At 43.6% G+C, this 25,872-nt stretch overlaps 1 protein-coding gene across 1 annotated transcript in view; it reads right to left on the bottom strand.

The window, feature by feature from the left end:
• Nucleotides 1–25,872, bottom strand: part of Myt1l (myelin transcription factor 1 like) — a 259,766-nt gene that overhangs the window by 120,822 nt on the left and 113,072 nt on the right. The window contains exons 3-6 of the mRNA XM_051201288.1: nucleotides 14,082–14,235; nucleotides 8,531–8,585; nucleotides 8,328–8,361; nucleotides 7,905–7,967 (exon numbers count right to left, since the gene is read on the bottom strand). Coding sequence (XP_051057245.1) covers nucleotides 7,905–7,967; nucleotides 8,328–8,361; nucleotides 8,531–8,585 — 152 coding nt within the window. The 5' untranslated portion in view covers nucleotides 14,082–14,235. The remainder of the gene's footprint in view (nucleotides 1–7,904; nucleotides 7,968–8,327; nucleotides 8,362–8,530; nucleotides 8,586–14,081; nucleotides 14,236–25,872) is intronic.

The raw sequence follows: 25,872 nt of genomic DNA on the forward strand, positions 1-25,872 counted from the left end.
GGTTTCTCACTCTTGGGGTAGTGATACTGGGTGGGGGTGATGGGGCATGGTGAGGACATTGGGTGGACAACAGAACACAGGTGTTCACTCCATTTTGTGTAGGGTTGCTGTCTAGAGTTTGGATGTGAGTTCTTGTTGTACATGCTCTCTATATCAGGGAGTTAGGACTTGAATCCTCAGTCTCTGTTAAATCTCAGATGGGTGGATGCTCAGGTAGTCTAAGTTGGCCTTAGCTGCCTCCCCAGGCACCATGTCCTTTTCTAGAGAGACCTTTTGGTCAGAAATACTCTTCTTGGTGTCCTAATTAAACTCATAGCAATAGAGTCCTTGGGACACTGAAGTACTGATGGCTGAAGCCCACCCACAGTTTCTGATGCAGCAGATCTGGTTGGGGGCTCAGTGATTACCTTTCTAGAGAGTTTCTAGGTGGTGCTGAAGTTCTGGACTTCACAGCTGGGTTAGGTAGGTGTGGAGACTCTGCCCATCAGAAATGGCTCCAGAATAATTATGGAACCCTGTAGGGCCCTAGAGGTACGATGACAGTTGACACTATCCCAGAAGGGCTTCAGAGTCTGGAGCAGCTACAGCTGTTTTTCTACAGTATACATGAGGTGGGTACAGGAGAATGGATAGAGAGCTGGAAGCAGGAGTAGTGGCCCCTGGGTTCACCTCTGCTTCTGTGTCACCAAGTGGGAGGGTTAATGACAGAGCTCTTAAACTAATATGTGCCCCTGGCAATGTGTAAAGCTACACTGAATACTGAAATCTCATTGGATCAATGCCACGGTCAGAAAGGATGGTTGCTTCCTTTCAAGTCCCCTCCCCCCAACCCTAACTTTGAAGTTTGTTTTCTAACCATATTGTGTTACTGAACTTTGAGACACTGTTCTCTGGAAGGCAGGGGAGAGCACAGAGAAGAAATAACAGGTCTTTGAGAGTTAGAGTCTAGAAGGCTCCTCCAATTTTTCCTCCATCTTCTCACTGTGAATCTAAATGATGATAATCGCTTTACTGATGCATGGATGTCCCTAGATATGGGTGTGAAGAACAAGAATGCAGCACTGTTCCTAGTACAGGGTCCTCTGAAAGTCTCCAGAGTGTGTAAGGGTTGAGAAGTGGCTTTTCCTCCACGTGGGTGCACTGTGGTAGTGAGGCGTTGATGCCTTTAAGATGACTCATCTCATAGGAGAGGCATCAGTCAGGGGACACAGGCACTCAGGGTCAGAGAGCTGCTAAGCCACTACAGCCTCTGCTTTCCTGCCTAACGGCGTGACTGTCCTCTCACGGTCCCACATATAAGGCCAATCAGCAGAGAACCCTTCCTGTTTCAGAGTCCAACCCGGGGCATTCTGTAACAGCAGTGTGAAATGGGCTAGAAGCAGATTGAAGATGCTGGATCCACAAGCAGTGGAGCAGCTCTCGGAGCCATTTTAAATCCCTGCTCCCAGTCTCCATCCCTGTACCTCTCTGATAGGTAGGGACAACATACTCCCCCATCACAACAACTCTTTCAGCAGATACCACCTCTCAGGTGAGAGCTAGCTGGGGTCACAACACTGGGTCCCCGAAGGATATCGTTCCCAACTGTACAACTGGGTCAGATCCTCTGACACCCGCCTCTAAGCAACCTGCCGCCTTCTCAGAAGTCATCTCTGGCCATAGTGAGCAGCTGACATTCCTTATGATTCCTGCACAGATGAATTTGAGTGAACCATGGCCCTTTTGGTGTGTCAGCACCAGCACTAGCCACACTAGCCGCACTGCCTATCCACTTCTGTACATTTTGTTGATGTTCCAAAGCTGCTAAGGTCACAGGTGTGCGACCGTCAGGCGAGGTGTCAGGCTGAGATAATTGCTGAATCCAGACATAACCTGTTCAGATTACAGCCCTTAGATCCTCTGCCAGGACAGGAGGTCCTTGTTCTCTTTGAATGCAGAATTATTAATATATATATATATACATATGCATATATATATTAAGTTTTTCAAACATCAAGAATACGAGTAAACATATTAGGTTTGCTTTGTGTATCAAATCCACAGAGTCACAAAGAAGACAAGGGCCAGATGTGTGGCAGACAGCAGCAGGCTGACTGTTTTCTTAGGAAAATGGCCAAGAGACATTTTAAAATAAAGGATTTACTATGATAATAAAGGTTAACTGCCACCACGGTCCAAAATGACAGTGCCCAAATGTATCTGTGTAGATATAACTCCTAGTACAGCCCTAGAGTAGCAGTGGTCAGGGATAGCTAGCTACTTCATCCAAATATATCCCTGGGTATCACCATTTTTTCTCTTTGTGCTGCTGTGGTCTGCTCTCAAATTAATGTTAAAATATGTATGCCCTAACTTGTGATTTACAGAATCGGCGACAAACAGTAAAAAGGACAGGCATGCCATAAAGCTTATGGATGGGGTGACGGCAGGCACAATGATGCCTCATAAAGAATGGAGGGGAGTAAACACAGATAGGCTGGCTAGGTAGCTGTGTGCACTGAATCCCTTATAAACATCCCATGGCGAGCCCTGCTGCAAGGCAGCCCCGTCATTAATTAGAACATCCGCCAGACGCTGCAATGTATCCATGCACCCAAGTGGATCTTCATTTTTCACATGCGGGGCCTTACTAATTAAAATCAGCTTTGCAATTAAACGTGGAAAATTGTGTTAAACTTTCAAGCGTGGTTAGGAAAAAAATGCAATTATTTTTAGGGTGTTTTATTTCAATGCAAATGAAATTTCTATCTACATGAAGCCAGGGAAAGCAAAGAGGATGGCGTAGGGGCTCTCTCTGTTCTTCTGTTCCTTCTCACTTTTCTCTCTCTCTCTGTCTCTCTCTCTCTCTCTTTTGGATTATGGATGCTCCTCTCAGTTGCAAGCTGCAATGCTCCCCTATCTCTCAGCCAGTACCTGGCTGGGTTCCAAAGCTTTTAGTGAGTGCTCTCTGTCAAGGCATGAATAATATCACCCTAAGGCTGTTGGCAGAATCCAAATGAGGCATGCATACATCAGGAAGCCAGCCCTCCACTTTAGCTCCCTTGCAAGCAAGCTCCTGTGAAGACAGGCAATTATTCACCCACCGGCTGCCCTGGCAATCATGCTGGTGGGTGGAAAGGTGCGTGAAATGGAAGAGAATTTGAACAAGGAGTATGCACAACAAGCCAGAGAGGATCCAGTAATTTCCTAATAAAAAAAAGAAGAAGAAGAAGAAGAAGAAGAAGAAAAAGCTACCATTTGAAGCTTGTAAATTTAAAAATGTGAACTGAAAGATTTAACTTAGTGTTTTCTAAATTGGAGAGGGCTGAAATATAGCTGTTCTCATCTGCTAACTTCAGGGTGCTTGTGAAGTGCTCAGAGACTACAAGGCTAAGTTATGCTTAACGTATTAGTTAAGCAGGAATCCATGTTTAACTAATAAGTAACTAAAAAAAAAAATCTCAGTAAAGAGTTCAGTGTAAACAGAATCGCTTAACTGTCAACTCAGTCCAGAAGATCTCATGAAACACACAGGTAGTGAATGTGTCCAGGGTATGAGCCCCTTACTTCCCCCCTTTGGGTGTGTGGAAGGCTTTTACAGAAATCATTTATACACAAGCAAATCTAATTCACTTCACACACATACACCTAACAATTTTTGTGAGTAAAGTTAAAATTTCAATTCTTATACAGCATTTAGTATCACTTTAGTAAATACTAATGCCATTATTTTTGTTGGAAAAATTAATAAAATATTAATGAAAATAAAGTAGTAAGTAATTTGAGGACGAAAAACAGATTTCTGTAGAAATTTTTGACATCTGGCTTTATAGCTTGTATCTCAGGATCATTTCATAAAACACTGTAGATGAATGACAACACCTTTGATGAGGTACCTGGGCCACATTACACAACCCATGCTCAAACCCACACTAACCCCCAAACTCCCACAACCCAGACTGGAGTGGTTTCTTTCACTTATCAGCAACCCAAACACAGAGATTCAGCCTTTGGTTTAGGGGAGGACAGCAGCAATGCACAGAACCAGTCCCCACCTGTCCTCTGCTGGGGTCTTCAGAAGCTTATGCAGGGCCTTCTGCACTTTCAGAGTTGCTCACATTAAGCAACTGTTAAATCTCAGGTCCTCAACTATTCGGTAAGGCCAGGAGGAGGCCATATAGCAACTTGATGAATGTCATATGCCTGTTCCATTTCTCCCACCAAATCATAACTGCTGACATGCAAGAGAGCTCTAGTCTTTGGCACTTTGGATGTTCACAGGTCCTACAAGCCATCTTGGACATGTGGGGTAGAGAATACAGTGGCAGCCAGGCTTTGGGACCTAAGATGACACTTCAGGAACTCAAAAAGAATGAGATGTATATTTGGGTTCTCTGGCATCCTCTTAGCTCGAGGTAGGAAGTCTTAGAATAGTAGAGGAGCAGGGTAGCTGCACACACAGACCCATACACAGTATGACAGTGTAGGTGACCATATTCACTGTGTACAGAAGAGACCAGAAGGTTCATAATGTAAGAACTGTCTCCAATACTCAGGGTACACTTTGTCAGGTCCCATCCTTGCATGCATGTCTTCGATACATTCACAGACAGTGACACAAAACCACATAAGGGACAAAGGGCAGACCTGTGTCCACAGTCAGCTGCCAGGTCTGAAGGTCACCATGTGTCCTATCTATTAGTGGTCTGAGAAGCCAAGCCCAGATTAGCTGATGGGGGCACCAAACTGTCAGCTGAGCTTGGATCCCACTGTCAGCAATCCATTGAGATACTCTTATACTAGGTACCAAGAGGTTGTTGCTCCGAGGGGCCGATGCTATGCCTTTGTCAAATACTTGAGGCTCTATCTCCCATCTTTCTCATTGTTGCCCTGGTTGCCAGGAGACTCATACTGAACTGAGTACCGTCTGAACTTTGATATAGCCTGCATTTCTGTGCTTCTCTTTCCTTTACAGATTATACTAAGCTTAACTTTCAATTTACCATTTAATTGTGTAATTGGTTTACCAGAGACCATGAATTATTATGAGCTAGTAACACAAACAAATAAATACCTACAGTTTGTCTTTTGTTAAGGCACAATATAGAAATTGACACAAAACATTCCCAAATGCATGTTATAATCCTACTCTGACCCTAATACTTAAATCCAAACCTTAAATTGTGAAATATTCTGAACTGTCTCCTTTCCTAGGTTTTATCTAGTGGTTAGTTCTGGTGTATTCCCCATTTCTCTGAAATCTACACCCTGTCTCCATCACCCCAGGATTCCCAACATTTCCATCTACTGTGACAGAGTCAGTATCCACAAGGACCAACACATAGAGCCTTATCCTTTAAGCCTCAGAAGTACAGAGACAGCAAACTAAAAGGGTGATAAAGTATCGCTTTTCTTAATTAAAGGACTATATGATAGGCACCATTTTACCTTGGGTCCCCCCCCACCACTGATTTCTTTTTTCTTTACAACATGGACTGTCCACATCTGCCTCTAGTCATTTTGTGCATGCTCAAAGAGACATTTCAACATCTTAAAATAACACTATGGACTGAGGGGACATAGAAGCTAAGTGAAACTGCAGCCTTAAGGAGAATGCATTTGACAAGAAATACATGGCTAAAAGGATGAAAAAGGCAGGTAATTTCATCCATGCCAGGCTATGGCTCCCATGTACGTCTTACGTGTTAAGACAAGCCCCACGTCTAAGTCACATCAGATATCTCTTACAGGCACCACAACTGCCAGCAGTTACTTTGAAACCAGAGAAATCAAAGCTAGATACAACCAAAATCTTCTAACCCTGGCATAATGGCAGATGTTAAAATGCATTATCTATTGGCTTTGCTTGGCAGTTTTCACCAGTGTCCTGAGGACTCTGAAGGTCACAGCCAACTGGATCACTCTTGTCGTGTGGCCTCTGCTCATCAGTGGCACAGGAGAAACTGGAATCCAGGTCCCTAGACTGGAGTCATTGGTTTCTACACATACCACATTGCATGTGTACTTTCTGGTAAACATTTCAATGTAAACAGAGGGAATGAGTCAGGATATATTGTTATGATCATTTTTATCATTTTATTTGAACAGGCTTTTGGGGAACTTTTCTAGCTGGCATGGTTCTGTGTCTATCCTCAGAGTCCACCTGAGTGCTTCATACCAGGGTCAACCCTAAAATGGAATATGAGTCCAAACAGCCTTCAGGTCTCCCTCAGAAACCATGTATAAGCAGAGTACACAGTCATGGAAGAAGTGAATATACATCACTCATGGCAACATTGATCCACACATTCCAGGGATTCACCTTAGTGATGGATCTGACAGAGGTGGTAGGAGAAGAGAGTGAGCATACCTCGAAATACCACAACATAACCCCATATGGTACAGCAATTATTTGTTCACAGAATAAAGACCAAATGAGTGTAATTATTCTTTGACATTTCTTTCTTTTTCTTCTTTCCTTTGCACAACTGTGGCTATGGAATGATATCTAGCACAATCCCAGTTAAATTATGTTAACCAAATTTAATAATCTATTTTCATAGCTGTGATAAAGCCTATCAGCTAATGAAGAGATGATTAGGAGAAAATAGATGCCGCCTGCAGTTTGCCAACTATTTTCTATTGAGCTCACAATGCTGTCGTTAAGCACACAGACTAAGACCTTACATGTGTACTTCTCCACAGAGCAAAATTTATATTTTAGTTACCAGTCTCATTACCTGATTCAGCAATTTACAACTTTATATGGTATGTAATGATACAACACATTAAACTTAGTAATTTAAAACTAAAAGTTCCTAGAGAAAAGTTGCCCATGCCTCCTTTGGTATGTCATGGGGAAACCAGACAGCCATCTTGTGGTGGATGCTCATTGAGCAATCCCCATGTGTTCTTCTGTGTCATCATGGGGATCTGAGGAATGATTCATGAATTTCCCTTTGATTTCACAAAGTCACAGTCAAAATAATAGCTTGGCTTTACCCACAAATTACTGTTTCACTGGATAGAAAATAGAGAATGAGGAAAAGGAGAGGTCACCTTGAACATCTCTGGCAAAACCAACTCAAATGTCAGTCTGGCCTACAGATGGCTTGTAGAATAGGATGACCTTAGTCCTCACAAATTGACTTGGGAAAAATAAGTGAGAATAGCATCATCATAACTTGCGAGCACTTCTCACCTATCATGTATGGGCCATCGTACAGCAGGACCCACCCGTGTTTGCTGTCAGAGCAGATGTAAAGACAAAACATAGGTATGACAGCTGGCCACAGGTATGTGTAAGATGCTCTTGCCCTGGTGCATTTCTTTTTTAGCTATCTTTCTTCCAGATGTTCTCCACACCCCTCACCATTAGAGATGTGAGACCTAGTATTTGTAAGAGCAACAAGACCACCTGTCTTCAGGACTATGAGTGTGATCTTCCCCAACTCTCATCCCATTTGAGCATTCCCTGTAGCTGTCTGGATATCACCTCTGTCTGCTTCCCAGAACAAGATCTCTTAGATGATGAGACCAAAGTTACTTTATAAAGCTCAACGGGTCTTGTGTTAATCTACCCCCTGAGGTTTACTATCCCCCCTGAGGAGAGAGTGAAGGACTTAGCCTTCCTCATGGATCATGGAAAGCCCCAAGCCCTCTGCATGCTGATCATAGACTCACAGGTGAGAATGTGAGGCTCATCACAACTGGTGCCAATGTGTATACTGTTTTCAACATTCGTGACGTGGAGTGGCTTGTGCTTGGAGAACTGGGTAGCACATGGAGTTCATGGAGAAGTGAGAGCAAAGAAGACAATGGTGGCATGCACTATATCCCCAAACACCTACCCACATGTCTTCACTTGCACTGGGTCTTTAAACAAGCCATCTTAGACAGCACATTGTGAAAAAGGCAGGCATTACCTTCTGTGTCGTGCATATTTGCCACTGACGTGACCACTGCCATCGCAGCCTGGAGTGGGACAGCTGCAATAGGAAAGAGCTGATTATATAGCTGCATGGGCTTCTGTGGACACTGACGGCAGCAGACCTCTCAAAGAGAGAGAGACGGAGGGGGAGGGAGACAGAGAGCGATAGGGAGGATGGAAAGGTAGGGGGAGGAAGGGAGGGAAGGATGGACCAAAGGAGGAGGAGAGATGGGAAAGGCAATGACCAAGAGAGGAGGTACAGGAATGCTTTTTATCTGCAGTTTCAGAGGGATTAATTTCTTCACTGTAGCAGGCTATGAACAAGTTGCCATTGAGTTTGTAAGTACAGTGCACCCATTCAGAGGCATGAGTTTCTTAAACTGCTGCTGCGAACACCTCTCCCCCACAAAGCACTAACCTGAACAGCTCTTGTATGGCAGGCTCCACAGGAACTGCAGAAAGATGGAAAACATAAAAATTTATCATGTGTCACAGGGACTCTTCTCCCATGGAAAATTATCAAAAAGGTGGCAGTGCTGGGTGGTTAGAGCTAACTGACACAGCAGTTCTTTGGGATGAAGGTACCCAGCCAGACTCAGAGATATGGGGAAGTGCACTTACCTCGAACCCCTTTGGACCGTGTGCGATGGCGTTTCTCCTCAGCGTCCACGTCCATCTGGGAATAGATTTTTCATGTGGTCAGTGCCCTTGTCCTGTGAATGAAGACTGGCTGTCTCTAGCATGTTTGATTAGCCCTGGTTCTCTAGTCATAGGCCCTTCGTCCTATATAGTTCTATAAAGGAAGGTCACCACAGGGCACCACAGGTAAGCAAAGGCTGAATAGTCTTCAGTGTGTTCATCTAGAATGATAAGTGAACCAGATCTAGTAACCACTAAGCCTCTGCATTGTCCAGTCACAGACCTGGATGGCTTTCCAGGCATCCAGCTCTCCTCTTGAGGATTTGATTAGGACACCTTTGGTTGTCTGCTTTATAGTGTGTACCAAGACCATAATAGACACATATTATCTTTACAAGAAGATAAATAGTATCTAGATTTTCCTTGTAACTGACTAGGTTAATATGACAAAGACTTTAGAGAAAAGAGAAGTGAGCAGAATGAGACTTATATCATTGGAGGGTTTCTTTCCATATTGTTCAGTCTAAATCATCCAGGTTCTTTTAGGTACACAGATCTTTGTCTGTGGCAGAGGACACAGTATATACATGATATCTGACACAGAAAGGAATCTGACACAGAAAGGAAGCCCCAGATGACATCTTACTATCCTTTCTCCTCTCAAATAAACCCTTTGTTGTGTTAAGTGTTCAAGTTGCACTTCATTAGAACCTTGTATCACTCTTGTAAGGAAAATTTTTATGTTTCTTTCATCTATGAAAAACCTTACAGTTCTGAACTCATGGACAGGAAACACACATGTGCTGTAAATGTTCCCTTTAAGCCATAGGGACAAACAAGCATAAGGGGAATATTTACTAATACCTTTTACACCAATTATTTCCATAAATATTAATTTATTAGATATGAATATAAATTCATTCAGTAGGTATATATGTAACTCTAGTCAATATAACATAGGGGCTGATAAGAGACTAGTAGTGATATACAAACAGTAAAAAATTCTCTCAGATTCCTTGATGCTCATTTGTTAACTCCATGTGTGATTTCTTTGCCATGTCTGGGCACAAGATGGGGGACATTATAGCACATTCCCTGCCTTGTCTGGTGTACCATGTACCAAAGCCACTTACTCCTTGGGAAGAGACCCAAGAGATGGCCACGGCCTTGTTAGAGGCATATCTTAGTGGATGGACCTACTATCTGCTCTAACTTGGAGTGTCTGCATTTACTTTCCATGGATACAATGTGGCATCAGGGCACATCATACAATAAGGAAAATAAGCTCTTTCCATTAATTTAATATCTATTCATGGGACCTGTCTGCACCTGATTTAGTATATAAAAGACAGCTGCAGAAAAGAAAGAGCTCATGGGAAACACATGCCCATGGAATGCTATGGTACTTGAGAATCATATGTCCATGTATGGAAAGAGACTGCAATGTATCCCTGAACAAAGCCCTTAGTTGATGGATAGATGGATGGATGGATGGATAAATGGATGGGTGGGTGGAGGCATTTTCTGAGAAACTGCAGGCCTAGAGGTACCAGAGCAGAGGCAGTGTATTGAAAGGAACATCTCATGGATCAAAGAGGAAAAATGGCACTTGAAGGGAACACTGTGAGGCCAGTACTGACTAGAAAGAGGACAGTGGGCACAGATATACAGAGATTGGTGGCATGAGTGGGGTGAATCATAGAAATGTTATGGGAGAAGGAATGACTTAGCTGCAGTCTGAGAAGATGAGGAAGAAGACTGGGCTGAGAGGATTCACGTGGTTGCCCAGACAGGCTGGCTAGGATGCTGGTCAACTAATTTTGTGAGCTGGTCCCTCACTCCTAGAACATGACTATCTAGGGAAGAAGACATGAATGGAATAAAGGTACCTAAGAGACTGTTGGGGGTTTCTTGGGCATCTTTTGCATCTCATACTACTATGGTTTCCTATTACCCTCTGAATGCTTTCCTAGTGTGGGAGTGTAGTTTAAACAGTGCCCTCCCCCCAAAAAAATGGACACATAGAGGCTCTGAAATTGCTATTCAACAGGAGGTTTTTCAAAATAAAGCAAACTTTCAGCAAAGCTGTACAGGACCAAAGAAGCAAGAGAGCAAAGCCTATAGTGAGGGAACAGCTTGTGTTCTGTAGACACAGTGCATCTTCTCAGACCTCCGTAAAGTTATCCAGGGGGAGGGAACATTCAAAATGCTATTCTTTAAGGAACTTAAAATTGAATTAACAGTGTGAGGGTAAAATCTGTCTGTGGTGAAGGGTTGAGGGACTGATGTTTGAGCTGAGCATTGAAGTCAGTCAGATGTTTCAGGTTAAAATGGGACAGGAGAAAGATATTCAAGGCACAGGAATCAGAATATGGAAAAAACAAAGCAAAACAAACAAACAACAAAACAAAACAAAACCCAGGCCATACTGTGGTGCTCACCAAGGGCCACAGTCAACAAGGTCTGTACCTGATTTCAGAAGGGAACAGATGTCACTTTTCTGTCACATTTACTCAGAACCCTGTTCTTATGATGCTTCTGGCTTTATGTAGTTCAGGGAATAACGTCAAGTCCAAGCTATGGCAGATCCTGCTCTTCCCTATGGGTGTGGGATAGGAACACTGGCTTCCTCAGCTAATGGCTCAGGTGGCCAAAGAAGAACTATTTTATGATTTTGCATTTAAATTAATAGTCTTTTTCATTGTCGTTATTTATTGACAAGGTCATGTCAGTCTTGGCTGGCCTGGAACTCACTATGTAGACCCGACTTCCTCCACATGCTGGGATTAAAAGCACATGTCACCATGCCTGGCCCTTTATGTTTTTTATTTGTTTTGCGCATACAGGTCAATTCTGCCTTTGGAAATGGACAGCCATTTTCCCACTAATTGCTTATTATGTAATCACACTACTCCAGCCACACTGAAATGCTTCTCTTGCTCTGTGCTCTGTGCTAAATCCCTGTCACAGGCTCTATTTTTCCCTTCTGGTCCTGCTAGTTTATACAGCACTAACCCCGTTGGGATGTGTTTTGTTTTCTACCAAACAATGTTTCTTGCCATGATGATTAAATGATAGATATAGTTTTAAATGTCTAACCCAGCATACCATATACACACGACACTAAATAAGTGCTGACTCCCCCTTTCCTTTCAGCTGAGGAAATCACAGGGTGAAACATTTCAAATTTGTTTGCATTCTACCCTTACAGATGTTCAGCAAGTGCCAACAGTACAGGCCGCTTTCAGCATAACTGCATATACTGTGCAGTGGCATTTCCTAATGTCATACCTAATAGCATGTGGTCACAGGCCAGGTACTTCTGAAGGGTCCCTGCACACTTGTTTTCAGGAGTTCCATGCTCTTCACACCCCAAGATCTTAGAATGATGGCTGGTTTTTTTCTGGTGAGCCCTATCCTGGATACCATCAGTGGCAATCAAGAGCCTGGACTGTTTGTGACTCATGGGCTTTCAGTTCAAGAGCTGCAGGAGCTTCCTTAGCTGTACCAAGGATGACTCCATGATAGTTTCCAAAACCCAGCTTTGCCCTCCTTGCTACTGGAGATGCTAACTTCACTCCTTGCTTGGCTCTCTGAAGTCTCCTTCAGCAATTTACAGTAGGAAGCCCACACTAAAAGGACTACATTAGCATCCATCCTTTTTTTCCCATAAGCCTATTTATTTTCAAACTAATGATAGATGTTTCTAAAGAACTTTAAGTGGTTTTATACTTAAAGAAAAGTCTTGAGCTTAAGAATGGTTCTGTGCCAACAAGAGCTATCAGGAATGATGTATTGAAGGCAGAGTATGTGAATTGTTTCTTAGCATGCAAACTTCACGTTTGGAATCTGGATTTATCTTATACTTTGATCTTATTTCTCCCAATAAAACACACTTTCCTCAGGTTCAGCCCCAGTGAAAAGAGTATAATATTTTAAATGTATTGTATTCTCAAGGAGTCTGTGGAGTGTGTGGGAGCCCTTGGAGGTTGCTGTCTGTGCCAGATACCGGAAGGTAGGAGCTACATTTTGGGTACTGGGATTATATCTCCACACTGTGGACCTTCTTTTCCTCCGTGGTCCTCCTTGTAAGACAGGGACCAGAGGAGGTCCTAAATTGCAATCTGGGTATGAGCAGCTTTGAATTAGACCCCAGCACATGAGCTGATTCTTAACTCTGCCTTATCACCCTCTCCCCCCTTAGTTACTCAGGAAGCAGTTACCCATTGTGCCAATCAGCTGATCTGTCTTCAGTCCTCCCTACTCAAATCCATTTCACTGATGGTTGCCCACACTGAGAGGGAAGACTGGAGGAGCGGCAGAGGCCAAATTGTACGGAAAACATGGTGAAGAAGAAGCAGACACTGGAGAGAAGAGGTGTGAGAACACAGCTGCGTGTGTGGGCTGGTGTGCCCCACCAGCACCTGCTCAGGGAGCCACTGTCTCCTAGGCAACAGACACACCATGTTTCCAGCTCCACAGCAGAACATGTGCCCATACTCAGCTCAGGCTCATGTAAATTTGGACCACAGAAACCTGTCTGTGAAGGGCAACGAGTATGAGAAATCATGTACTCTGGTCATTCCTGCAAAGTGTTAAGGCAGAGTGCTGTGAGAACTAAACATGACTTTCCAAAGTATGACAACACCTTTATTTAGAGAATTTTGTGGTGTAAGCACATTTCTCTTTGGGATCTAGACCAGATATTCATGTGAAATAAGGGAGGACATAATTTTCAAGAGGTTATAGAAAAATTAGGAGAGATAAATGGGCTTCCAGTTCACAACACCAGTCAATGTAAAATTTCTCAATTTAACTTGTAGAAATTGTATAAGGAAAAGCAGCAGACACACAATGTGACAGCAAGATTCTGTGGGGTGGACTGATGGTTGCGGCTGTTAGTGGGACACTGTGGGATTGCCTTCTGTGGGATTGGTGAACACTTTGCAGATAGAGGTGATGAGTGAAACCTGGTTCATGCCCTCTCCCCTCCCTGCCTGACATACGGAATGTGAGGGTTAGGCTCCTAGTGAAGGCCCAGGAGGTAGTAGTTGCCTTTGAACTCAAAGGCAATGAAGTGTGCTGGCTGTGAGAGGGGTAGGGAGGCTGCGACAGGCACAAACAAGAGAAGAACTCTTGAAGGGTGGTGGAAGCATCCCCCCATTCATTTCTAACTTCCAGGACTGTGGCACTTTCCATCCGAAAGGAAAAAGGGTTAGACATGACGGGAAAGGTGACGACTAGAGTGAGGGCTTTAAAGAGGACAGTAGTGCTGCAGCAGGGACAACACGGTGGATACTCAGGAGACACGGAGTTACTGGGGCCCATCAAGGCTGAGGGTATTAACACTTGGGGAAGTCACATAAGGGCAATGGAGACCCAGAGCGGCCAGGATAGAGGGTCAGGTGCCCAGGCTGAATACATGAGGATGTCAATCATCACTGATCTGATCTGGAATGGAGAGTGCTACTCTAGCTCTGCACACAAACTATCCCTATTGAGCATGGAGGCAGGGTAATACACATCCTCTTACCTTGTAGAAAGCCTTCTCTCCTGAGGACGGAGGCAGGGTGACTCCGTGGGCAGGATGCAGGCCCAGAGCCAGCTCTCTCTAGGCTTTCCCTGGTCCTCCCCAGCTTGTAACTGTGGCCAAGTCACTTAATTTCTCTGTGCCTCCATTTCTCCATCTGTTAAAAAAAAAAAAAATGGAAAAGCATTAAGCACCTAAGGCTCTCACAAACATATTAGGAGATAATGTAAACAGATGACCTCTATGACTGATGACATTTTACCTTTTTCAGGAACCAGAATACCCCCGTGGGCTAGCCATGTATCCCTGTATTCAAGCCATTGTTCTTGCCCGGAGACAGGGTCTTCCCTGGCCCCTGCTTAGGCTGGCACATTCAGGAAACCATCAAAGCCCCTACCTTCCTACTAAGTCTGGGATAGATTCTACATTCCCAATGGCCTTTGGGCGAGTTCCACAGGAGGATTCATGTAAGCCTCATTTACTTGAGAAGTGCTGATCTATCTGTGCTTGAACTAGTGAGATGGAACTTGCAGCCAAGATTGATGATCTGGGTTCAGTTCCTGGATCCTACATGGTGGAAGAGGGCAGAACTGACTCTGTCAGTTGTTCTCTGACTTGTATACACATGTGTCACGTATACGTGCTAGAGAATGAAGGAAGGACAGGAGGGAGGGAGGGAGAGATAGGAGGAGGGAGGAAGGGGAGGAGGGAGAGAGAAATGAACCAGGCAGTCTCCTGGAGGTACGTACCTCCAGGGTTAGAACACTTTAAGGAACATTTTGATATTCTTTGTGTTCTCTGAACTTTATGCTAATTTTACGAGTGAAAAGAAAAAGCCTGGCACTTAGAGAACATATCCCATTGGCTCAAATTTCTCCTGTTAGTGGAGACAGTGACACCTGAAACCCAAGGCTCCCATCAACATGTCCAGCTGTTCAAATACTCCCATAAGAGTGGAAAAGGCAGAGGTCTGGGGTAAGGAGGCAGAGATTTCTGTAAACCTAGAGGGATCCCTGGTGGGTGTTACCTATGTCGGCACAATCTTCCATGATAGTCATTGCTGTATTTATCATGAGCATTTCAGTACCATTACTGTACAATTCCCTGGGATTGTAACCTCTGGGTTATCTTAAACCTTAACAGATCAACTGGTGGAGAAAGACTTCAAGGATGTCAAGCTGACTCTGTGGAAAGATGGCTAGAGATGTTTTTGGAACTTATAAATATCTACATTTTAGTTCCTCAGCTTGACATGGTCCACCTGCCCTAAAGTATCAACACCCTTCATTGGGAATTCTATGAGCAACAACAAACTCAGTGGAAAAGGAAATAAGAAACACAAAGATGGTTGACCCAAGTACTCAACATCCTTGCTTTGGCCTGGGAAGCTGCATTCAGCAATTATATGAGACACTAGGGTGTAGGGTATAGAGCCTTCCCTTCTAAACCTCATCCTCTAAGGATAATAATTTCATCTACATGGGCAGCAAATGAATGTTTGTGTACTACTGTCTCCCCAAGAATCTAATCACACTGGACACAGATTTGGAACAAAGGCAGGGATGGAGAAAGAAGAAAGAAAAGGGAAGGCAGAAAACTCCATCCTGTTTCCATTGACTATAGGAGAAGTCATCTAGTTTTAATTGAGGTTATAATTCTGCTACTCAACTAGTGTAATGTTGAGCTGTTAAATGATTAAGATCAGACAGAGTCAGATTTTTATATATCTTCACTTACTACCTCATGGTCTATGTATGCTGCCTTATAAGCATGAACTTCCTAGAGTTATCAATTGCTAAATTAAATAAGACACCAAAAGTATCCAGCTTATTGCTGAGTGTTCAGTGAATGGTAGAACCTCCATGCACTCTTTTATTGTGTAAGCAGCTCTGATTCTCTGTTGTTTGTGTACAAGTGTGACAATATAAATAAGCAGAAAACCCTTCCTAGCAGACTCCTGCTCTTGGGTCTGGAAGGGATGCTTCCAGTGATGAGAAAGAGAGCAGTTCAGCCTAGCAAGATAAGGTATAGCCACACACACCTATAGTAAAATTTAAAGGAATAGAGACTAAGGTTAGCACACTCACTGTCTTAAAATATGCAGAAAAATGGGGTATAAAGAAAAATAAGAAGTATGAAAGAAGGGAAAGGGGATATTCTTGAGTTAGAAGAAGAATCTATGGTCAGCATTAAGGTTACCACAAGCAATCAATAAATGCTTAAATCAATAAACAGCAACATAAAAAAGGAAAGCAAATTTATACATGGATGGTAGTTTATAACGTAACACCACCTTTTAGATTCTTCTAAAAAAAATGAAGTATTTTGCAACCAACTAACATTCATCTGAATGTTGAAACATCAAGAAACACACATGCTGATAGCTCATAATGTTTAAAATTAAACAATTAAATCATGTATTAATGAGTGACAAGCAAACCAATTGTGGTACAGTTCATTTTTGGCAGAAATGAAATTGGATCTGAAATTCCTGCTTGTTAAACTTGTCACATAAAGCATGCTCATTTGTGGGTTTTTATTTTGTTAACAAGCTATGTGGGATGACGCTTCAGAGGCACAGAAGAGTAGACAATGACATTGAGACAGACTAAGCTCCTGCCCGTGGGTTGTTAAGCTGACTCAGAAGAGCACACTGGTGAAGGCAGCCAATTGTACCTCAGGGGCAGGATCAGGGACAGTAGAGCTATAGCCACAGAGGAGCAGAAGGAGTCCTGCCTTGTGTGGCCAGATTAGAGCCTCCTCTTTCTTGGTCCTTAGTCCATTTTAAAAAATAGTATGCCAGTGGCAGAAATACCCCCTGGGAAATAAATTTCAGGAAAAATGAGGTCTCACACCTAATTTATTTCTGTTTATTTGCTGTTGGGATCCCTTGCTTTCCTGCATGTCTGGACAGGGCTCTTGGTTCGCTGGGGCTGGGTGGGTCCTGCCACAGTGAGAATCACACCCTATCTGGAAAACACATTAGTCACCCTGCCCGGGTAGCTGGAGGTTCCCTAAAGCTGGGTGAATCCAAGGCTCTGTGTCCAGCTGTCTCTTTTTTGGATTTCTTTTCTCATTGAGGAGACAGCTCTGCATCTCTCCTGAATAAGGACCCTAGTGATTGTTCAAGGCCTTGCATATTGGAAATGCTTCCTTCTCTCTCAATGACAGTCTTAGTGCGACACTGGTTTGTTCAAGAACGTGAGGGTGTGGCATTGTTCCTTTATTTATTTAAACGTTTGTTTTTTAAAATTTTACATTCCAACCACAGTTCCCCCACCCTCCCCTCCTTCCCCCTACCCAACCCTCATCCACTCCTCAAAAAGGATAAGGCCTCCCATGGGGAATCAACAAAGTCTGGCATATCAAGTTGAGGCAGGACCAATCCCCTCCCCAATGGATCAAGGCTGAGCAAGGTATCAATCCATAGGTAATCGGCTCCAAAAAGCCAGTTCATAGTTCTGTCCCCCAGCTGTCAGTCCAGAATCAGTGAGCTACCACTAGTTCTAGTCATCTGTCTCTGTGGGTTTCCCCAGCATGATCTTGACCCCTTTGCTCATATAATCTCTCCTCCCTCTCTTTGACTGGACTCCAGGAAGAGCTCAGCCCAGGGCTTAGATGTTAATTTCTGCGTCTGCTTCCTTCAGTTAGTGGATGAAGGTTCTATGATAACAATTAAGGTGGTCGCAACCTTATTTACAAGGGAAGGCCAGTTCTGGCACCCTCTTCACTATTGCTTGGAGTCTTACAGCCTCTGCTGGGGGGGGGGGTCAGTCTGGTTTGTGGCTACTCAGAAGCCTAAGGACCTGGTTCTCACTCTCTTCTGGCCCCCTGGAGTTGTATGTGACTCTCCTGCATTGATGCTCAACCTCAGCAGACTATGGAATCTGCAGTGATCTTCTCTCATGCAGGGTTGTCCTGGTCACCTGGGAAGCACTGGCCTGGGACACAGGAGCCTGCCATTAGAGTACATTCTGTATGACACTGTACCAGCCTATGTCACCAAACGTGCCCTCCTTTGCTATTGCATCCCACTCACGTCCTCCTTCCTCTGTGCCCTTGCTCTTCTTAGGCAGACAGCACAATATTGTGTGATGGTATGGCAGTTTGCTTAACCGTACATTTCCTCCATGCCATTTTAGTCTTTTATTATTGGTTTCTTTGAGAGAGGCTGTCTGGGTATGTGCTGTGTAGTTGTCCTTGAACTTGAGGCAACTCTCATGTTTATTCCTCTCAAGTGTTGACATTATAGGTGTAACTACCATGCTTGGCTACCCTGGCATTAAATCAATCTCTCTCTCTCTCTCTCTCTCTCTCTCTCTCTCTCTCTCTCTCTCTCTCTCTCTGTCACACACACACACACACACACCCCTTCTTTCACCTAGTTTACACTGGTCTCAAACCTGCTATTTACCAAGGATGACCTTGAATTCCTAATCCTTTTGCCTCTGCTTTACAACTACTGGGAATTCAGTGTTTGTATGAAGATTAAAGCCTAGGGCCTTGTACAAAGCTAGTCCAGTACTCTACCAACTGAGTTACAGCTTGAAGTTGTTCCAAATCAATCTGTCTTCATGTTTTGCTTATTTCAAATACAGAGTAAAGACTGGATCAACATAGTGTCAGATTCTGGGTGCTTAATGAGTCTCCCTGAGCAGAATGTGACACATGGTGGGCAGGATGGGTGAGGGGTGGGGTAAGACACAACTTTGGAGACAATATTTAAGTTCAGGGTATAGTCAGAGGGTGGTTGCACTTCAGAGGGCACCTCAACAGTTGGGGGCTGAAGGAAGCAGTTACAAAGGAGGTTCTCCACGAGTACAACACCTTGTGTATAACTTGCTGCTGAGTGTGGAGGTGAAACTGTTGTCTAGTTGTGGGAAAAGGGACTGCTGGCTGGGTAAGAGGAAGGGAAGCTGCCTGGGTACAGAGAAGAACCTTCGGTTTGGGTGCAGGGGAGTATCAGCTGTCTGCGTGTAGAGGAAAACTTACAGTGTGGGTATGAAGGTTTGTTCTCTGTGTATGGTGAAGGGTCTGCTGTGTATATAGACTCAGAAGAGGTCCTGATGCCTGTGTGTAGTGGAGAGCCAGCTGTGTGGGTGTGCAGGAAGGTCTGCTGTTTCAGCCTATGTTCCAAGGAGAGCCTGCTGTCTTGGTTTAGTGTAAGATCTACTATGTAAGTGGGCCTGGTGACTGGGTGTAGAGCAGAGCCTGCTGGCTGCAGAGAGAGGAAGGCTTGCTCTGTGTGTGTAGAAGAGGACCTATTCTTCCGATACAGAAAAAGGCTTGATATCTGGGTAGAACATAGTCTGCTATCTAGGTGTTTATAAGCACTCTCTGACAGGGGATAGATGTTGACCTACTGTCTGGGTATAGAGGATGGCTCACTTTCTAAATGTTGTAGAGGTTTTCTTTCTGGATGCAGAGGAGGGCCTGTTATATGCGTTATACAGGAAGTTCTGCTGTGTTTGTGGGCCTATTGTTTGGGTGTGGTGGAGTTTCTGGTCTCTGCGAACAGGGGAGAGTCTGCTGTCTAAGTGTGAAGGAAGGCTTGCCGTCTGGGTATAGAATCAAACTGTGTGGGTGTAGAAGAGGATCTGCCTTCTGGGCCAGTGGGAGTACCTGATGTCTGAATGTAGAGGGATGTATGTGTGTGCGCTGTGTGGGTATAGAGGAGGGTCTGTCGCTCATTGTGGCAGGGTGAGATACTCTAAGTAGTCCATTCTCCTGGTGTCTTACCTACCTTGCCATCTGTAAACCCACTTCTCTGAGTGGAGTTACTGCAGGCTAGATCTTCCATCATTGCAATTGTGTCACAATAGCCACCTTTATCACAAATGATGCTCTAGCAAAGGAAGTACAAGGTTGTAGTTGAGCTCAGCCCTTTTTTGATTTTGTAGCATTTAAGGTTTGAAGCCATATCCACAGCAGACAAAACAGAGGGAAGTTGTAGGACTCACACATGCAATTTTTAGGTCTTTTAGCAAAGCTAAAACAAGATGGGATGGTTCAAAGTGAGACATCAGGCCTAGGTCTTGGAGGAGGGCAAGGGGCTCTGCCAGGAGGGAACATCCTCATGGCTTTTGGGGTGCACTTGTGCACGGCCACAGCCTGTTTATGTCCTATACTTTTGTGTCAAGTAGCAGGAATTTCCTTTCCATACAGGCCATACAGGAGTCAGTGTAGTCCAGAAGCATCTGTTGGGCTCAGTGACATTCCTTTGATATGGCAGGATGTAGTTGCCCACTTCTTTTTTTCTCTATACCCAATTGCCTAGTAAATGGTAGCTAGCTGCTAAGAGGCTTATATCACCTCATTGCCCCCTCTAAATGAAAATGAACCTTTCTGAGAGGGAGTGAAGGGCATCATGTTTTGCATTTTTTTTTTTGGTTTGTTTAGCTCTGGGGCAGGATGTTCAAGGATCTTCCTGCCTTACCCCCAGCAGTTAGGAAATAGCAGAATGCAGACCTAATACTTTGATAATCAGCCTTATCCTTTGGAGCTACCTTTTAGGGGCAATCCCCATTTTCCTTCCCCAACAGAGGTTTAATTAAAGCTTACAACAGCCATGACTTTGAGTTAAAATGATTGTCTACCCTGCTAAAAGGCTCCTATTAAGTACTGGGGAAACTCCATTAACCTATCTACCATTGACCGAGATAGAGAAGGGGTGAACAGACTTCAGGGGCAGCAGGCAGTGTCTCACTGTTCTCCATGTCTCCTGGCCCAGATACTGGACTTTCTCTTATCCATAGCCTAAAGGTCTGGTGTATGGCTGCTCAGCCTGAAGCTCAGAGGTAGAGAAGAAGTATGCATGACCCTAGTACAGTCTAGTACAGCCCTGCCAAGGGAAAAGAAGGAAACTGAGGAGAATTAGAGCTCAGAACATAGGGTGCGAAGCTGCAATAGATGGAGCTCCCAGCACTGGAAGGCAATATACTTGGGATTTCCCTCAAAGGGGAAGGGGCGAAAGCACAGAGGAGGTCCTTCCCAACTGAGGAGCTCTAGGTGGACAGTGTAGCTTCAGGCATCTAGAACTCAGGAGATTAGAAGATAAGTAAGAAGTTGGACAAAGGGAAATTGGATAACTTGGAGATAGTAGCCTTAAAATCAGAAGTACTTTGGTCCTGATGCAAAAATAGCTCACCTCAGGGGCCTCCACTTCTAGGTATGTTTGTGTTCTATCAGAAAGGTGTATGTCACACTGGCAAGTGATATGGCAGTGAATGTTGGTTAACCAGGCATCATGGCTACATCTGATCCTCACAGGAAGCCTGTGGACTAGAAGGCTATTGTCACTTGATGTCATTGTGCTTTATAGCTATAAGCAAAGCTGAAGGAGGGTGGGGTACCCCAGGAGCTGATGACCTGGAGAGTCATGCTCTCTCTGATGTCTATGGAAATGGTCACAAACACACAAGTATGTGTTCATTAATCTAAAACACCATGATTTCTGTGTCTTTGGAATCCAGGTTTGTTCCTATCCAAAGACTAGCACCTATCACAGTTAGATTCCAGCTACAGACTCTAACTTGTGACTCCAAGGCTACAAAGCTCCCTGTCATCAGACAGAGGCAAAGCATAAAGATTCACAGATAACCATGGGATCTGGCAACATGGCCAGACTCACCACAAGCTGTTTACTTTAATAAAAACATCTACTTAGAAGGGAGATTGCCATTACTTTAGTTCAGCCTTATTGCCATGATGTACTTGGCAGCTTATGATATGAACTTGGCCCATGCCAGGCAGTTTGGGTTCTGTGGGACCAAACACTTCACTGTCCTCCTGGTCTCAGGTAGAGAAGACAACAGGACAGACATAGGGTTCTTCAGAGGTTCTGAGGGACATGATCCAAGGCAAAGAGAGAGAGAGAGAAAAAAAAAGAGGAGGATAGAATAATGAGAGATGGCATTGAGGTCCAAGGCACATGGGCAGAGACAGCTCCTGCCCTACCCTGAGCAAATATGGGCAGCATTTGGCATCGTACTCAAGGTTCTTAGGTCCTATGATTGTCAGGTTAGACAGTGTCCATACAGGATTCCCAGCAGCAAATAAATCAGTGTCTAGCCTAGCACTGCTGTGTGAGGTGGCTGGTCTATGAGGCAGATGCTGTGGAATCTGGGAGACATGCATGGAACAGTTAGCAGAAAATGATAGACAAAAACAGTTTTTACAATCAAGAGTCTGACAGAAACTGTCTACTGGAGGACAGAAACAATAAGGAAAAGGAAGAGGAGAAGAAAGAAAAAGGAGGAAAAGAAATAGAAATAATAATTATATATGCACACATATCTGTGCTTATTTAGATCCCGTGAAAAATGGGAGACAACTGAGGACCAAGTACTTCAGGATCTAAGAAGCCAGGACTCCATAGTCCTTATTACTATCAGAACCTCCTTCAGGTGTCTACTACAGTGGCCTATTAATCTCAGCTTACATAATTTAACTGCTCTTCTAATCCAAAGTCCCAAAGCCTTCCACAATCCTCTAATAAACAGCATGACCAGGTTCTTCACAGCAATCATCCTATTCTTGGTACCAACTTTGGTATTAGTTAATTTTGTTACTGTGATAAAACACCATGACCAAAGGCAACTTGCGGAAGAAATCATTTGTTCTGGTTCACATTTAGAAGAAGAGCCCATAATGGCAGGGAGGCATGGCAGTTAGGTGGTCAGAGAAGGAAATTGAGATATCACACCTTCAGCCACACAGAGAGAGTAGAGGAATGGGCAGGGGAATGGGCTGGAAGGTGGGTGTGGCTATGAACTCTCAAAGCCCACCCCCAGTGTGACACCCTTCCTCCAGCAAGGCTCCACCCCCTTAAAGCTTCATAACCTCCCCCAAAACAGCTCCACCAACTGGGGACCAAGTGTTCAAATGTGAGCCTATGGAGGACAATTCTTATTTCAATCACCACAAATACCCTCCTGCTAGACTGCTCAGTGAGTTAAATGAAGTGACAGAAAATACCCAATAAAAGGTCTGAATCCAATGCTGGGTTCTAAAACAGACCCAAACCCACCAATCACTGAGCTCTAAAACCCACCAATCCCTGAGCCCAAAAACCCACCATTCCGGTATATATCCCAAGAAATACTATATCCATATTTTTATAAATTAATACAGTAGTGTATAACACAATGGACTTGCTGCTTTCAGGCATGACATGACTATCCCCACAATGACACCATGCAATTATCATGGAAAGCTACAGAAGATGTTGGGACTTTTCAGTGGTACATATGTCTTTCTAAGTTACCTATATCACTGAAAAAAACCCAGTAGACTCACTGGTTCAACAATTTGGACTTGGATGGAGTCTTTTCTTTGGTCTGTTAAGTAGCCTTTCTATCTGGGATAAGTAAATACTTCTTTATGACTCCCCCTGAAAATCTTGCAACAGCAAATTATAAGTGCACACTATAAGGGAAAAGACTATTGGGGTATACAATTGTAACATGAATATAACCAACTCACAAGGCATAAATGAATAATTGCAGGAAAACAAATGTTGACAATATCTGTCACACCGAGGTCAAGTTTTAGAATATGCATTTGCTTTTAGCTTCCAAGCTTTCTTTAGATACTGTGTTAACAATGTTATTGCTTTTGAGGTGGCCTCAAATATTGAATACATAGTCTGAATGATATTAAATTCTGAGCATAAAAGGAGGCTAATTAACTGTGTCCCTCATCTTAATGTGTTGAATTTAGATTTGTGTACAATGTTGGAACTGTTAGGATTGGGGGCATTCTTGGAGATAGGCTAAATGCACTTGACATTTCAAAGTGTCCATGGATTTTTGGAAGCCAGGGGAGGAACTTATGCTTTTAGTATGAAATACCACCCCCAAGGGTTTATGCCCTGAATACCTGGAATCTTTGTATTACTCTATTTAACTATGACTCAAGTCTATCTGGAGACATAAATTAGAGCCATCTTCATGGAAATAGGTTGGATCCTATCAGTTGTTACTAACCTACTCATTCTTAGCTTCATGATCATTTTTTCTTTATTCTTAATCATTTCTTATTCTTACTCTCCACCTTTATCCCGCCCTCTCTCTCCCTCTCCACTCCCACCTCTCCTCTTTCTTAGGATCTTGCTATGTAACTTAGATGGCCCATTCACCTCAATCTGGAATTCACACTGCAGATCTAGCTGGCCTAGATTTCACAATTCTTCTGCCTCTACTTCCTGAATACCTGGATTATGGGTGTGTACCAAAATGCTGGCTGCATTTTTAATAATTGAAATATTTATTTTGCCTCATGGTCTCAGGGGTTATTGGGAATATGACAGTGGGGACAGAAGGAGATGGAGGAGGCTACTGACTGCATGGCTAACCAGAAATGAAAGAGGGCAGGGGGTAAGAGAGTGTTGGGAGACACAGAGACTAGAAGTCTCAGTATAACCTTTAAAGACACACACACACACACACACACACACACACACACACATGCATACATGCACACACACACACACCCTACTTTCTTTAGGTAGGCCTTGATACTCAAGGTTTCTAGAACCTCCCAAAATAGTTCTAATTACTAGGGACCAAGTGTCCAAGACGTAAGCCCAAGGGTGGCATTTCATATTCAAATCATACAAGTTCTTTCTTCTGGCTCCAAACACTCATGGGCATCTCAAAATGTCAAATGCATTTAGTTCATCTCCAAGAAGTTCCAATATTGTTCACAAGTCAAAATTTCAAGTCCCTTTTCAGACTCAAGGCAAACTTACAGCTGAGAGATCCTGTGAAAAAAAATTTAAATTAAATATTTATAATATGCAATGATTTGAAATAAATATCCCCATTCCAAAAATGATGGATTCAGGAACATGTTAAGAAAGAGTGAGAGTTGTTTGAAACAGAAATACTACATGACAAACACTAGATAAGTTAGCTTCATGACTAGGATAGAGGGCACAAAGTGTCATGATATGAGCTGTAGCAGGCTTGAACATGCTTGTCCCTAATGGCTTTGCCATTTGCTGACCATATGGTCCCTGTCTTGGGATAGCTCTACTCAGTACCTGTGAATTTTCTTGGCAGATGTTTTATGCTCCTGTGATGACTAGTATCCTGTGTCTCCACTTGTAGCTAAGGCTTTAAGCAACTGCATTACTCTCTGAAGTTTTACCTGAAGGGTCTCTGACCCTGTTGCACATTGCCTGGTCCTCCAGGCCTTCCTTTGTGATACAGTGGGACCTTCATGCCCTTGTCTCCAAAACTAGCTTCATATAGATGATGCAAATGTCTGTCATGGGCTCAAATGATATTTAGGCTCCCCTGCACCAGCAGTGTGAGAGTGTCTGGATGACTGGAGTCAAGACAATGTTTCTCTAAATGGCCTTGTGTGACCAGAATGTCCTGGCAGGTCACTTTTCTCTGTCTTTTGCACTCCTCATGAACCTGTAATGGGTGGGGTCTGGCCGATTCCTGAGATGCTTCTGAGGCATCTTTTGTACTGTTTCAAAGCAAAGTGCTAGATTATCTTGAACAGTGCTAGTCACTTGAATAACCAAACGGTCTTTGTCCAGTTTCTGGCTAGATTGTATGCTTTCCATATTCTTCTGTTAGATTTTTTTCAGCTCCTTATTCTCGCTATAAATATGGCTAAAGCAGCTAGACATAACCCACCATAATCTAAAGGTTGGGTTTTCTTGAAAAATTTTCTAGAAGATTTTAGGACATGGCAAAAACAAACTTTTGCCAAATTGAACCTTTCATAGCTGCTCACTAGATTTCTCAACATAGCCCTTGTTTTCAGCCGAAATATTCTG

Source organism: Phodopus roborovskii, unplaced genomic scaffold (genome assembly GCF_943737965.1).
Source record: "Phodopus roborovskii unplaced genomic scaffold, PHOROB, whole genome shotgun sequence".
NCBI lineage: Eukaryota > Metazoa > Chordata > Mammalia > Rodentia > Cricetidae > Phodopus > Phodopus roborovskii.